Genomic DNA, 16,029 nt, shown 5'->3' with positions numbered 1-16,029 from the left:
ACTAGGCTATGCGCACACACATTAGTGAGGCAAATGTATTCTTTTAATTTTTATTTTCTGTGTGATGGCTGATTAAGTGTACTTCTCTTGTTTTTTTGCTATGCGCATACTCTCGCTGTTATATGTGAGAATAATTCACTATATCGCATCTCCGATGCGATTTAGTGTCTGCGCTGTGTTTCATATGTAAGGATCTGTACCACTTGCAAGATGGCTGACGAAGCTTCTCCACACTTGCGCGCATGTCCCGGCTACGTCATCAGAGGAAGCTACAGCATGATTTTCATGCGACTCAGCGCCTGCGTACTGCCTCCATCCGAACGCCGGACGTGGCGGTATTGGACATGTGGGGCACGTATAGTGACACCGGGTATGTCGTCGCTCCCCCCTCCCTTTGGCAGCATCATATCTTCTCGCCCCTCCCACTAATTGTGCACCTGGTCTGTACTAATTGATTAATACACTTTTATGCCATATTTGTTTCACTTTATTATGTATTTTGTACACACCAGTATTGTATTTTGATACTGATGTATATGACCCTTATATTTATAGCCTGCTTTTTTATATATGCACTATTTGCGCTTTTTTATATATGCACTAATTGCACTTTATGGTCTATGTTTGCTAATTCATTACATTGTGATGTAATAAGGGGTGGGACTATATACCCCATTTTTATATATATAAATACACACACACACACACACACATTTTTATAGCAGCAGTACCAGATTTCGTATGAATGAATTGATATATAGATCTACATATGTCTCTCCAATGATGATATATTGATAACTAATTGATGAGTAAAATTACGTCCTGCTTGTATACGGTTCCTTTATATATAGTGTTTAAATTCCATATTGATTGATTTATTTGATATATAAATCTGTGTCTCATTTCAATTATGTAACAATTGTGTTTCAATTCACGGGTAATAGTTTATAAATGCTGTAGAAATATTGTCACTACATTACCGCTCCAAGGAAATGCATCTTATGTGCGCCAGATGAGCCCTCATTCATTTTGTCCCCAGCCCCTTTCAGTGTGGGGCTGCCGTACTACAGCTGCTTGCCTGCCCCTGTTCTCCCAGCGTCCCACGTGGTATCGCTCGTGGTTGGGGGTTGTTCTTCGATTGGCCTCGGTCTTCTGCTTGGTAAGCGCCCTGTTTTGCTTTCACTGCATGTGAAAGCTTCGGCATGTCTGTGGCTGGGATGGTAGTATATGGAAGAGAGTGTGGTAGTAGTAAAAGCCACACCTGTAGTTACATTAGAGCTGATAATCCTAACCACTGAAGGAGCATGTCAGCTCTGAAATGCGTTTGGTGAAGACAATCTGGTGTTGTGATGATATATCATCTCTAATGTAAAGGCAGGTGTGGCTTTTACTACTACCACACTCTCTTCTATATACTACCATCCCAGCCACAGACATGCCAAAGCTTTCACAGGCAGGGCTCATCTGGCACACAAGAAGCATTTCCTTGGAGCGGTAATGTAGTAACAATATTTCTACAGCATTTATCAACTATTACCCATGAATTGAAACACAACTGTCACATAATTGAAATGAGACACATTGATTTATTTCATACATAAATCTATCAGTATGGAATTTAAAGGGAACCTGTCACCTCCCAAAACCACCCCAGCAGTGTGTTTCTGATGATGCCTTTCTTCCTGAAGGCAGATGCAGCAAAAGTTCTGAAAACGTTGTTTTATCCCCTGCGCTTCTCCACACATGCTTGAAGTCAAGGCGGCAGCGGCCAGTCACGGTAACCACGCCCCCTTCCCTGCGACTGACAGCACTTATGCACAAGAGTTCGGCTGTCGCTCACAGCGAAGGGGCAGGGAAGGGGGCGTGGTTAGTGACTGGCCGCCGCCTCCTTGACTACAAGCATGTGTGGAGAAGCACGCCGGGCAGGGGATAAAACAACGTTTTCAGTACTTTTGCTGCATCTGCCTTCAGGAAGAAAGGCATCATCAGAAACACACTGCTGGCGGCTTGGGGTGGTTTTGGGGGGTGACTGGTTCCGTTTAAACACTATATATAAAGGAACTATATACAAGCAGGACGTAATTTTACTCAATTAGTTATCAATATATCATCATTGGAGAGACATATGTATATCTAGTTATCAATTTATTCATATGGAAAAATCATACGAGGACGTATTTTCATCTATTTTTTACATAATTTTGCCTTTAATTTTTTATATAAAGGATCCAGTATATATTACATAATTGTACTTCATTATCAAAATGTTAGCGACAGGATTATGGTGTGTATTAAACAATGTAAGAATCATGATTTTCTAAGGGTAATCAGTGGGACTAATTTAGATAGGGAACTATATTAGGGTCTATTGTTTGTGTTTTTTATTGATCAAGACGAATTATAATTATGTTTTCATGCCACGCTGCCTTCCATACAATTAATTCACACCTTTAGAGAATGTAGTTGGAATCTCTGTGTTACAGAGATTGGTGTTCTCTATTTTGAATTTGAGTCATGTTCTGCAAAATAAAAGTTTTTGGTTGAAGTGCCTCGGTTATTTTGTAAAACACTGTTCTAGTAGCATGGTAAAGCAACAAGAAGAATTCCTTCAACGGTTGACAAGGAAGAACACATTATTTATGAAAAAAAAAATAAAGTGTTCATAAATTGTTTTCTAATTTTGATCTCCAGTGTATATGAGAAAACCCTCTTGCTCATACCAGCATGAAATAAATTGTGTGCCAGTGCATGTAGTCAGTGCAGTGCTGCTCTTATCCGTACATGGGTATCTCACAGTCTGTGCAAGTCAATGCGCTATACATCTATTTTTATTTTTTTAGATGGATGAACACAATATATAACTACCTCAAAAAAGGACAACTTAACTTTAAGCAATATTAGGGTACTTTCACACTAGCGTTTTTCATTTTCCGACAGAGTTCCATCTTAGGGGCTCTATACCGGAAAAGAACTGATCACTTTTATCCCCATGCATTCTGAATGGAGAACAACCCATTCAGGATGCATCAGGTGGTCTTCGAGTTCAGTCATTTTGACTGTTCATGGTGGAGATAATACCGCAGCATGTTACGGTTTTATCTCCGGCCCAAAAATAAACGCTTGCCTGAATGCCGGCATTTATTTCCATAGAAATGTATTAGTGCCAGATCTGGCATTCAAAATACTGCAATGCCGAAACCGTCCTTTCAGTCTGCATATGCGCAGACCGTTAAAAATGTGAAAACAATGTATAACGGATCTGTTTCTCTGGATCACAAACGGAGAGACGGATCCGTTCTTGCAATGCATTTGCAAGACTGATCCGCATCCGGATCCGTCTACAAATGCTTTCCGTTTGCATGCAGATTGCCGGCGACTGAACTGCTTACCGGATCACTCCGCCGCAAGTGTGAAAGTACCCTAAACAGAGAAATGTTTGCTCACCATTTTGGTTCTTAATTCCTTGTCCTTTAGCAACATCTGCTGACACCTTTGCTTTAGAGAATGTTTGTACAGCATCATCTCGAAACTGTGACCCGTCTAAGCCTTTCTGGTCTGCAGTCTCATCTTCATCGGTATTCTGTTGTGCACCGTAAATACTACCATCAGCATCCTCCTCCTCCTCTTCATCAAAATCATCATCTTCCTCAGAGTTAGCCTTTTCTTCATCTATTCCATCATCACTTAATATTTTTTCATCATAGTCCTCCTCGTGGGATAAATCCTCATCTATTAATACAAAAAAAAAAACTAAGTTAAATTTAAAATTCCTTAATAGAAATGCATGATTAAAAGGGACACTAGAAATTAGTGACAAGAAATAAAACTGAAAAAAATAAATAAAATTATTCTGCAGTGGCTTCTGCAATCCACAATAAAATTTCACCGAAAACCCACCGGCAGCCACGTCCTTCATTTCAAACCCAAAATTCCACTGTAAAATCCATCATGTGACATTCATAGTACTTAAGATTGTAATGTGCATGACTCGGTAAAGTACAGGCTTAATACTAAAGCCGATACAGTGACAAGACAGCCGGCAGTCCCAGCACATGGGCAATAGTGTTATCCTAATGTGCAAGCGTTAGGAACAAGGAAGGTTGACAGGAAGCACTAAGGTCAGTGATGGCGTGCCATCTTCGGATTCAGAAAGGAAGAGAAGAAGATGGGCTTGGACCACAAGCCCTGAAAATGCTGCAGGAGCAGTCACGTGACCATGAAGAGGATCCTGGAAACGCCTGGACTCACAGGTTAAGTTTAAGGAGGATTTTTCCTTTTTTAAGGAGGATTTTTCAAAAAAAAAGACAAATGTAAAAAAATCACAGGTTTTACTGAACCCTTTCCCACAAACATATCACTCTGCTCCTGCTCTATAACATGGTGCTTTCAGATCGCACTGCATTTTGTGGTGACAGGTCCTCTTTAATTACATTAAAGGCTATGGAAAATTGCACTTTTTTGTTTACTGGTATCAGCTTTGCTTAACATGCCCTCAGAAATGGTATAAAAAGTGATCAAAAAAAGTCATATGTATACAAAATTAGCACCAATCAAACTGTGACCTCATGCCACAAAAAATGAGCCGCGACATAAGCCAATTTTCCCCAAAAAATAAAAAAAATATTGCTTTCATATAATGGAGACAAACATTTTTTTCAAACATGCTTTTATTGAATAAAAGTAAAGTTTATAAAATGCACATATTAGGTATTGTCATGTTCGTAACTGCTCTATAAAAATTGCATGTGATCCAACCCATCTGGTGAACACCATAAAAAAAATGTAAATAAAAAAAAATGTGCCAATAAAATCTATTTTTTTATCACATTACATCACAAAAAGTGTAATACCAAGCAATCAAAAAGTCATATGTGCCCCATAATGGTACCAAACAGTCATCTCACCCCTCAAAAAATTATACCCTACCCAAGACAATCGCCCAAAAATTAAAAATAAATATGGCTTTCAGAAAATGGAAACAAACGATTTTTTTTTTTTTTTAAATGCTCTTATTGTGAAAAAAAAGAACATATTAGGCATCGTTGTGTCCATAACAACCTATATAGTATGTGATCTAACCCGTCTGGTGAACGCCGTTAAAAAAAAAAAAAAAAAAAAAAAAAAAAAAAAAGGGGGGGCCAAAAAAGCGTAAAATAAAATATATGTGCCCCAAAATTGTACCAATCAAACCATCATCTCTTCCAGCAAAAAGTGAGACCCTACCTAAGACAATCGGCAAAAAAAAAAAAGCTTTTAGAAAATGGAAACAAAACCTGATTTTTTTTTTTTTTCTAAAAAAGATTTGTGTAAATACAAAACAAAAAAAAATGTACTTATTATTAGGTATTGCCGCATCATTACGACCTGCTCTATAAACATATATCACATTATCTACTATGTCAGATGAACACTGTAAAAAAAACTAATGAGAACTGTGGCAGAAAAGCAATTTTTTGGCTAGCTTGCCTTATAAAAAGAATGAAAAATTATATATATATATATATATATATATATATATATATATATATATATATATATATATATATATATATATATATATATACACACACACATATACATATACACACACACACACACTCACCTAAAGAATTATTAGGAACACCTGTCCTATTTCACATTAATGCGATTATCTAGTCAACCAATGACATGGCAGTTGCTTCAATGCATGTAGGGTTGTGGTCCTGGTCAAGACAATCTCCTGAACTCCAAACTGAATGTCAGAATGGGAAAGAAAGGTGGGCTACGACAGCAGAAGACCCCACCGGGTACCACTCATCTCCACTACAAATAGGAAAAAGAGGCTACAATTTGCACAAGCTCACCAAAATTGGACTGTTGAAGACTGGAAAAAAGTTGCCTGGTCTGATGAGTCTTGATTACCTTTTGAATGTCTCAACAGAAGAGTCCGAATTTGGCGTAAACAGAATGAGAACATGTACCCATCATGCCTTGTTACCACTGTGCAGGCTGGTGGTGGTGGTGGTGGTGCAATGGTGTGGGGGATGTTTTCTGGGCACACTTTAGGCCCCTTAGTGCCAATTGGCCACAGTTTAAATGCCACGGGCTACCTCAGCATTGTATCTGACCATGTCCATCCCTTCATGACCACCATGTACCCATCCTCTGATGGCTACTTCCAGCAGGATAATGCACCATGTCACAAAGCTCCAATCATTTCAAATTGGTTTCTTGAACATGACAATGAGTTCACTGTACTAAAATGGCCCCCACAGTCACCAGATCCCAATCCAATAGAGCATCTTTGGGATGTGGTGGAACGGGAGCTTCGTGCTCTGGATGTGCGTCCCTCAAATCTCCATCAACTGCAAGATGCTATCCTATCAATATGGGCCAACATTTCTAAAGATTGCTATCAGCACCTTGTTGAATCAATGCCACGTCGAATTAAGGCAGTTCTGAAGGCAAAAGGGGGTCCAACACCGTATTAGTATGGGGTTCCTAATAATTCTTTAGGCGAGTGGATATAGATATAGAGAGAGAAATCCATAAAAAGCCAGGCAGCGGTAATCCCTCGATTCAGGATGAACAAATAATAAAATTCCTCAGCACTCCTTGAAAGATGAAAAAATTTGCCATTTATTCACACATCATATAGCAACGTTTCGGTTTGCTCTCAGAACCTTTCTCAAGCCAAGTGAAACAAAGTGCAATAGTGCTAGTATATATACATATTGTAATTAATTAAAGCTAATTAATCATCCCATAAAAAGCGTGCACTCCCCCTTTAACAATGTTACAATTCATTATTTTCCAAACCACATCTCAATGTGAACAGAGACAGATGGCGCTCAATACATGTTCAACAGCAATCCATATATCATACCTGTGATATTAAACATAGAATTCATATACTCATAGTGATAACATAATAAAATGCATGGTGCATTAAAAACATAGATATAAAAAAATACCTTGCTGGGGTATATAGCGTACCAGTACCACAACTTAAGATGACTTTTTATCTCCCTTATTTGCCAAATGAAATACAGTTTTAATGCCCCAGCAAGGTATTTTTTTTAATATCTATGTTTTTAATGCACCATGCACTTTATTATGTTATCACTTTGAGTATATGAATAACAGGTATGATATATGGATTGCTGTTGAACATGTATTGAGCACCATCTGTCTCTATTCACATTGAGATGTGGTTTGGAAAATAATGAATTGTAACATTGTTTATGGGATGATTAATTACAATATGTATATATACTAGCACTATTGCACTTTATGTTTCACTTGGCTTCCACAAAAAGTGTAATTGCAAGCGATCAAAAAGTCATATGCCCCCCCCCAAAATAGCACCAATAAAACAGTCCTCTCATACCGCAAAATATGAGCCCCTACAAAATCGGCTAAAAACTAAAAAAAAAAAATCAAATAAAAAATACGGACTCAGACTATGGAGATACTAAAATGTTTTGTTTTTTTTGGTTTAAAAAAGGATAATAGTGTAAAACCTAAATAAATAAAATAAAAAAACAGCCAAACAAAACGTAATATTTATTACCCCGATTCTGCAGTTTACAGAAAAACCGCATATATGGTCGTAAACTCCTGTATGACCAAACGGCAGGGCACAGAAGGAAAGGAACGCCATATGGTTTCTGGAAGGCATATTTTGATGGCATTTTTTTTGGCACCATGTCCTATTTGAAGAACCCCTGATGCACCCCTAGAGTAGAAACTCAAAAAAGTGACCCCATCTAAGAAACTACACTCCTCAAGGTATTCAAAACTGATTTTACAAACTTTATTAACCCTTTAGGTGTTCCTTAACAGTTTATGGCAAATGGAGATGAAATTACAGAATTTCAATTTTTGGTAACCTTGCCTCAGAAAAATTTAATATAGAGCAACCCAAAAATTTTCCACATTTTTTGTATTTTTTTTTTACTCCATTTTACCAGTGTCATGAAGTACAATATGTTGACGAAAAAAAAACAAAATCTCAGAATGGCCTGGATAAGTAAAAGCACTTTAAAGTTATTCATACATAAAGTTACACTGCTCAGATTTACAAAAAAAAATGGCCGTCCCCTTAAGGGGTTAACAGTGACCTCCACAGTGGCCGTCCCCTTAACGGGTTAACAGTGACCTCCACAGTGGCCGTCCCCTTAAGGGGTTAACAGTGACCTCCACAGTGGCCGTCCCTTTAACAACAGTGACCTCCACAGTGGCCGCCCCTTTAACAACAGTGACCTCCACAGTGGCCGCCCCTTTAACAACAGTGACCTCCACAGTGGCCGCCCCTTTAACAACAGTGACCTCCACAGTGGCCGCCCCTTTAACAACAGTGACCTCCACAGTGGCCGCCCCTTTAACAACAGTGACCTCCACAGTGGCCGCCCCTTTAACAACAGTGACCTCCACAGTGCCGCCCCTTTAACAACAGTGACCTCCACAGTGGCCGCCCCTTTAACAACAGTGACCTCCACAGTGGCCGCCCCTTTAACAACAGTGACCTCCACAGTGGCCGCCCCTTTAACAACAGTGACCTCCACAGTGGCCGCCCCTTTAACACAGTGACCTCCACAGTGGCCGCCCTTTAACAACAGTGACCTCCACAGTGCCCGCCCCTTTAACAGTGACCTCCACTGTGCCCCGCCCCTTAACAGTGACCTCCACTGTGCCCGCCCCTTTAACAGTGACCTCCACTGTGCCCGCCCCTTAACAGTGACCTCCACTGTGCCCACCCCTTTAACAACAGTGACCTCCACTGTGCCCACCCCTTTAACAGTGACCTCCACTGTGCCCGCCCCTTTAATAACAGTGACCTCCACTGTGCCCGCCCCTTTAACAGTGACCTCCACTGTGCCCGCCCCTTTAACAGTGACCTCCACTGTGCCCGCCCCTTTAACAGTGACCTCCACTGTGCCCGCCCCTTTAACAACAGTGACCTCCACTGTGCCCGCCCCTTTAAGCAGTAAAGAAAAATGGTTCTCTTAGAGTGGCAAGACGAAAGATTTTTCTTACGAAGAAAAACATCCAAGCTAGGCTACATTTTGCAAAAACACATCTGGAGTCTCCCAAAAGCATGTGGGAAAAGGTGTTCTAGTTTGATGAAACCAAGGTTAAACTTTTTGGCCATAAATTCCAAAAGATATGTTTGGCGCAAAAACACTGCACATCACCAAAAGAACACCATGCCCACAGTGAAGCATGGTGGTGGCAGCATCATGCTTTGAAGGGCTGTTTTTTCCTTAGCTGGAACTGGGGCCTTAGTTAAACTAAAGGGAATTATGAACAGTTCCAAATACCAGTCAATATTGGCACAAAACCTTCAGGCTTCTGCTAGAAAGCTGAACATGAAGAGGAACTTCATCTTTCAGCATGACAACAACCCAAAGCATACATCCAAAGCAACAAAGGAATGGCTTCACCAGAAGAAGATTAAAGTTTTGGAATGGCCCAGCCAGAGCCCAGACCTGAATCCAATTGAAAATCTGTGGGGTGATCCGAAAATGAGGGCCGTGTACAGGAGATGCCCTCGCAATCTGACAGATTTGGAGTGTTTTTGCAAAGAAGATGTTAAAGAGTTAAAGATGTGCCATGCTGATAGATGCAATACAATCAAAAGGTGCTTCAACAAAGTATTAAGGGTGTGCACATTATGCAACCATATTTTATTTTTATATTTTTTCTTCCCTCTACCTAAAGATTACAGTTTGCTTTTCAGTTTGTTTTTCAATTGAGTGGTACAGTTTATAGATCACATTAAAAAGGTGGAAAAAGTTCTGAAATAAATTTATCTTTGTCTCATTTTTTTACAGCACAGAAACCTGACATTTTAAACACGGGTGTGTAGACTTTTTATATCCACGAGTTTCTGTCTGTATGGATATGTGTCTGTTCTTTATGCGCGACCCAACGACTGGACTGATCTTCACCAAACTTGGCACACAGGTACATCAGGTGTCTGGGAAGGTTTTAAAGTGGGTCTACGTACCGTTCCTGAGATATTCCCTAAAAATGACCTCCAACAGAAGCTCGTCTGCTATACACACGGTCACATGTCCATTATCAGCCAATAGAAGCTCGCAGGTCCTTCGCAGAGAAGAGTGCTGTGGAGGTCACAGTTCAGGGGGCAGGTAGGCTGGCCATTCAGGCCACTCAAAATACGGACTTAACACCCCGCCCCCAAGTCCCGCTAAGCCACGACTCCGATCCAGTTAGGACACGCCCCATTCCACTCCTCTGCTGATAGGGATTGAATACATGAAGTAAAAAATCTGCTTCTGTCAGCTGCAGGGGTGGGAGGGGACTTTATTCCAGCAGCTCACACTCAGACAGCACAGTGCCAGACGGAGGACAGCGAGTCTGAATGCCAGACTGTCCGGCATAAAACTGGACCTCTGGCAACCATAGGGGCAGGCTGCTGTGGAGTCACAGTTAAGGGGATGGTCTGCTATGGAGGTCAGTGTTAAGGGGTAGATTGCTATAAAGGCCACTGTTAAGTGGGTGGGCAGCTGTAGAGGTCACTGTCAAGAGGGTGGTGTGCTGTGAAACTCACTGTTAAAGGGGAAGGCTGCTGTGAATGTCAAAGTTAAGGGGATGGGCTGCTGTGGAGGTCCCATTTTAAGGAGGCGGGGCACTGTGGGGGAGGGTCAGTATTAAGGGGTGAGGGGCTGTGGAGTTCACTCTTAAGGGGGTGGGGTACTGTAGAGGTTACTGTTATGGTGTATACCATCAATATCTTAACGACACACAAACATTAAATTAAATAGATTAAATATACCCGTGCTAAGCCAGGTCCTTCTGCTAGTCTCAGTTCTCTAGGACGTACTGTTCCTGATATAGTCCCAAAAAATTACCTGCATTAGCCAATAGAAGCTTGCAAGTCTTTCACTCATATCCCAACTGCCACACACACGGTCACATGTCCCTTATCAGCCAATAGAAGCTTGCAGGCCCTTAGTCTCCACATACACGCAGTCTTACTCCAGGTTTCCATAACAACCCAGCCATTTTCTTTACTTCTGTAGGTCAGCTTTAGGCTAGGGCTACACAACGACAGTAAGTTGCACGACACATAGGGCACAACTACACTGCTACATGCATCCATCTTTCTGCGACATTGGTACGACAAAATGTTGCACGATATGTCTTCATGCAGCCCTATCCTTAAAAGGGGCAGGGCGCTGTGAAGGCCACTGTTAAGAGGGCAGGAGCCACTATTAAAGAAGCAGCTGCTGTGGAGCTCACTGTTTAAGGGGCAGGCACTGTGGATGTTACTGTTAAAGGGGCAGGATACTGTGGCAGTCACTGTTAAAGAGACGGGTGCTGTGGAGGTCTCTGTTAAGAGTGCAGGGAACAGTGGAGGTCACAGACAAGGGGACGGCCCCCTATGGAGGTCTGTGTTAAGGGGCAGGGTGCTGTATAGGTCACTATTAAGGGGGTGGGCCCCTGAGGGGGTTAATGTCAAGGGAGTTGGTTGCAGTGAAACTCACTGTTAGACGGGCTGCTATGAAGGTCAAAAAGGGATGGGCTGCTGTGGAGGTCCCATTTTAAAGAGGCGGAGCACTGTGAGGGGGGGGGTCAGTGTTAAGGGGTGAGGGGTTGTGTTCACTGTTAAGGAGGGTGGTACTGTAGAGATCACTGCTATGGGGGATACTGTCGATATCTTTTAACGACAAAATTAAATGAAATATTCCCATGCAAAGCCGGGTCCTTCTGCTAGTATACAGGTCCTTCTAAAAAAAAAAATTGCATATTGAGATAAAGTTCATTATTTTCTGTAATGTACTGATAAACATTAGACTTTCATATATTTTAGATTCATTACACACAACTGAAGTAGTTCAAGCCTTTTATTGTTTTAATATTGATGATTTTGGCATACAGCTCAGGAAAACCCAAATTTCCTATCTCACAAAATTGGCATACTTCATCCGACCAATAAAAGAAAAGTGTTTTTAATACAAAAAAAGTCAACCTTCAAATAATTATGTTCAGTTCTGCACTCCATACTTGGTCGGGAATCCTTTTGCAGAAATGACTGCTTCAATGCGGCGTGGCATGGAGGCAATCAGCCTGTGGCACTGCTGAGGTGTTATGGAGGCCGAGGATGCTTCGATAGCGGCCTTAAGCTCATCCAGAGTGTTGGGTCTTGCGTCTCTGATATGCTAATTTTTTTAGATAGGAATTTGGGGTTTTCATGAGCTGTATGCCAAAATCATCAATATTAAAACAATAAAAGGCTTGAACTACTTCAGTTGTGTTTAATGAATCAAATATATGAAAGTCTAATGTTTATCAGTACATTACAGAAAATAATGAACTTTATCACAATATGCTAATTTTTTTTGAATTATATTATATATTACGCTTTTTGTAAGGCAAAGTAACCAAAAAAATGTTTTATAAAGGAGGATAGGGATGAACATTAACCCTTCAAGCATCGGGCCGATAGTTAGCCCCTTCCAGACCGCGGTTAAACAGCTGTTTTAAGCAGAGTGTCCGCTGTATGTTGTCAGCTGACACTGCACCGCTGCCGCTCTGGCATCCTGAAAGGGCGGTGACAGTGTGTGCTTGTGCTAAGTGTGTGGACAGGTGCCTTTTATAAAAGGTAATGAGTTCAAACAAGTGCAATTAATACAGGTAATGAGTGCAGAGTAGGAGGGCTTCTTAAGAAAAAGTAACAGGTCTGTGAGAGCCACAATTCTTGCTGGTTGGTAGCTGTGCAATTGCAAACAAAAGGTTTCTGTACCAAATATTAATTTCTGTTTTTCTATTGTATCAAATACTTATTTCCTGCAATAAAATGCAAATTAATTATTTAAAAATCATGTGGTGCTTTTTAATTAAGATTGCCTCTCACAGTTGAAGTGTACCTGCGATAAAAATTACAGATCGCTCCATTATTTGTAGGTGGAAAACCTGCAAAATCGCCAGTATATCAATACTTATTTTCCCCACTGTATAACAAACATCTGAAAGCTACATTTAAAGAGTCTCTGTCACCAGGCTCAACCCTATTAAAACCATACATACTGCCTGGCAGGGCTCATCATGCTGATTAAAAACTATACATTTATTTTGTCTGTATGTTAAAACAGCTACACAGAGAAATCAGTTTTTATTCATATGCAGTGTGTCTGTTCCGCCATAGACTTAAATAGGCTCAACCCCCATCCAACCCGAGGGGAGGAGGGGCAGGACCTAATCATTAGCGCATCAGACACCTGTTCAAACAAACACACCCACCTACACAATAGGGGGTGCTGTCAGACAAAACCCCCAACAATCTGTTGATGATATGAAGCCTTGTCTAACACCACCACTGAACCTCCCTTGTCGGACATCTTCAATACAAGATCTGTTTTGTTCTCCAATTCTTTTAGTGCCTCTTGTCTTTTTTATTTATTTAAGTTGTGTCTCTCTTTTTTTGTATTCAGGACTGTGTATTAAATAATTCCTTTTCAAATGACCTCTTGAAATACATCCATACTGGGTGTACAGGATTTTATAGGATAGTATTTGTTATTAGTCGTGTTGAAATGAAATCATGCCCACAAACTGTCTCCTGAGACTCTGTGCTTTCCAATTGGAGATCTCCGAGACAGAGCAAGGACTGTTGCTCCTTGAATGATAAATTGGCATAGATATTTGCAGTTATTACACCCCTGTCTGTGTCAGGATCTCCAAAGCTCAGTTTCAGGGGTATTGGCAATCTTCTTATAGCCTAGTCTATCTTTATGTAGAGCAACAGTTCTTTTTTTCAGATCCTCAGAGTTCTTTGCCACTGAGATGCCATGTTGAACTTCCAGTGACCAGTATGAGAGTGTGTGATAGGGGTAACACCAAATTTAACATACCTGCTCCTCATTTACACCTGAGACCTTGTAACAATAACAAGTCACATTATACCGGGAAGGAATGGCCAATTGGGCACAATTTGGTCAATTTCACTTAGGGGTATACCCACTTTTTTTTGCTAGCAGTTTAGACATTAATGGCAGTGTGTTGAGTTATTTTGAGGGCTCACAAAATTTACACCATTATACAAGCTGTACAATGACTTATTTACATTGCATCAAAGTGTCATCTCTTCAGTGTTGTTCCATTAAACTATCTAATACAATATTTACAAAAAAGTTAGGGGTGTTCTGTGAGATACTGTATGAGCAATATAAAAAAACAAAAACAAAAAAAAACACGTGGTGATATGATATTACTAGCACACAGCTCTTGGACAGGGCTCTACCCTCAGCCTAAGGTCTAGCCCTGTCAATCAATGGGAAGGGAGTGTTCAGAGCACAGGGGGTGTTACATAGCAGTGCTCAGACAATTCAGCCCCGCCTCTTGGTGCTCGAATTGCTCATTCGAAAATGAATAGAAAATGTTAAGCTTCTCAGCCATAATGTACCTTACTATTAGATTGAGTATATGTGCTTATTCATAGTATATTTATTAGAATTATTAGCCCAGTGCATTTTTTTCTTATTTGAAATATTTATTACTTTCATATCAATAATGCTTTCTTCTTGATTGATTACTGCTATTCTATTGCTTTGATTGCAATTAGTGAACGGAACCATGTGCACTGTTAATAAAAGTTGTATTTCTCTTTGTTAAAACTAATAAACAAAATTTACAAGAAAATGCAGCTCCCCACAGCTATTCATCGTACCGACAAAAGAAAGGTATAGTTTTAATCAGCATGATGGGGCTCAGGTAGTATGTCTGGTTTAATAGGGCTGATAGACATCCTATTTTCAAAAGAAATAAATGTAATCATTTAAACCGGGATACTTTAAAATAACTATAACTAAGCAAACAGCAGTACTGAAATAAATTAAAACTCACCAGAATTTTCTGAGAACGACTCCTCTCCCAATTCTGCTTTTAAATCTTTTCGAGATGTAGCTTTCCCCAAGTACTTTTTATCCGTATCAGATAAGTAGGTCACTGAGTTTCTCTTTAGGTTTCCTTGTGTTGCATCATCATCATCATCAATTCCACCTTCATCAAATTTGTCGATCACTTTAGCAGCAGTGACTGCGGGGGGGGAAAAAAAAAAAGTAGTGTTATTTAACCGAACTCAGATCTACTGTATTTTTCAACCCATAAGAGCCACTTTTTCCCGCCAAAAAGGAAGGGGGAGGGATGTTAGTATGTCTCATGGGGCAAAACCGAATGATTACTTACATTATGGAAGTGCTCATTAGTAATGCAGGACCAGGGAGCGGTGAATACATTGTGCTTTGTGCTGGCTCTGTACGCACCACTCCCTGGTCTTCTCCTGGGAGGTCTGGTTGGTTTTGTGGGGGTGGGGGTCTAATCTGTGATCTAATTAAGGCTACTTTCACACTTGCGTTCGGGGTTCCGCTTGCGAATTCCGTTTGAAGGCTCTCACAAGCTGCCCCGAACGGATCCATACAGCCCCAATGCATTCTGAGTGGATGCAGATCCGCTCAGAATGCATCAGTATGGCTCCGTTTGGCCTCCGCTCCGCTCAGCAGGCGGACACCCGAACGCTGCTTGCAGCGTTTTCGTGTCCTCCTGGCCGTGCAGACTTACAATGTAAGTCAATGGGGGCGGATCCATTTGACGTTGACCCAATATGGTGCAATGTCAAACAGATCTGTCCCCCATTGACTTTACATTGAAAGTCTGGACGGATCCGTCCGATTACAAATTGGACCTAGACTTTTTTCTGAAATATAATGCAAACGGATCCGTTCTGAACGGATACCATCGTTTGCATTATAGGAGCGGATTCGAGGTTTGATGAAAAATATTTTCGACACTGTACCTGACTGATAATATGAACCCCTTCACCCCTGGGATGGTTTTTCCGTTTTTCTTTTTAGATTTCACTTCCTGCCTTTGAGGATAAAAATTTATTTTCCATTCAGTACTTGTTTTTTCTGGGACAAGTTGTACTTTCTAATTGAACCATTTAATATTGCATACGATGTTGTGGGGACTGTAAAAAAAATTCCAAATAGAGTGAAATTGGAAAAATGATGCTCCCATGTTGTA

The 16,029-nt window shown here is 40.7% G+C and overlaps 1 protein-coding gene across 1 annotated transcript in view; it reads right to left on the bottom strand.

The window, feature by feature from the left end:
* Positions 1-16,029, bottom strand: part of LOC122931568 (protein AATF-like) — a 60,035-nt gene that overhangs the window by 22,051 nt on the left and 21,955 nt on the right. Inside the window, exons 2-3 of the mRNA XM_044285642.1 lie at positions 14,851-15,042; positions 3,445-3,729 (exon numbers count right to left, since the gene is read on the bottom strand). Coding sequence (XP_044141577.1) covers positions 3,445-3,729; positions 14,851-15,042 — 477 coding nt within the window. The remainder of the gene's footprint in view (positions 1-3,444; positions 3,730-14,850; positions 15,043-16,029) is intronic.

The sequence above is a fragment of the Bufo gargarizans genome, chromosome 3 (genome assembly GCF_014858855.1).
Source record: "Bufo gargarizans isolate SCDJY-AF-19 chromosome 3, ASM1485885v1, whole genome shotgun sequence".
Taxonomy (NCBI): Eukaryota; Metazoa; Chordata; class Amphibia; order Anura; family Bufonidae; genus Bufo; species Bufo gargarizans.
The sequence above is the reverse complement of the archived record's forward strand: the minus strand, read 5'-3'. Positions and strand labels throughout refer to the sequence as shown.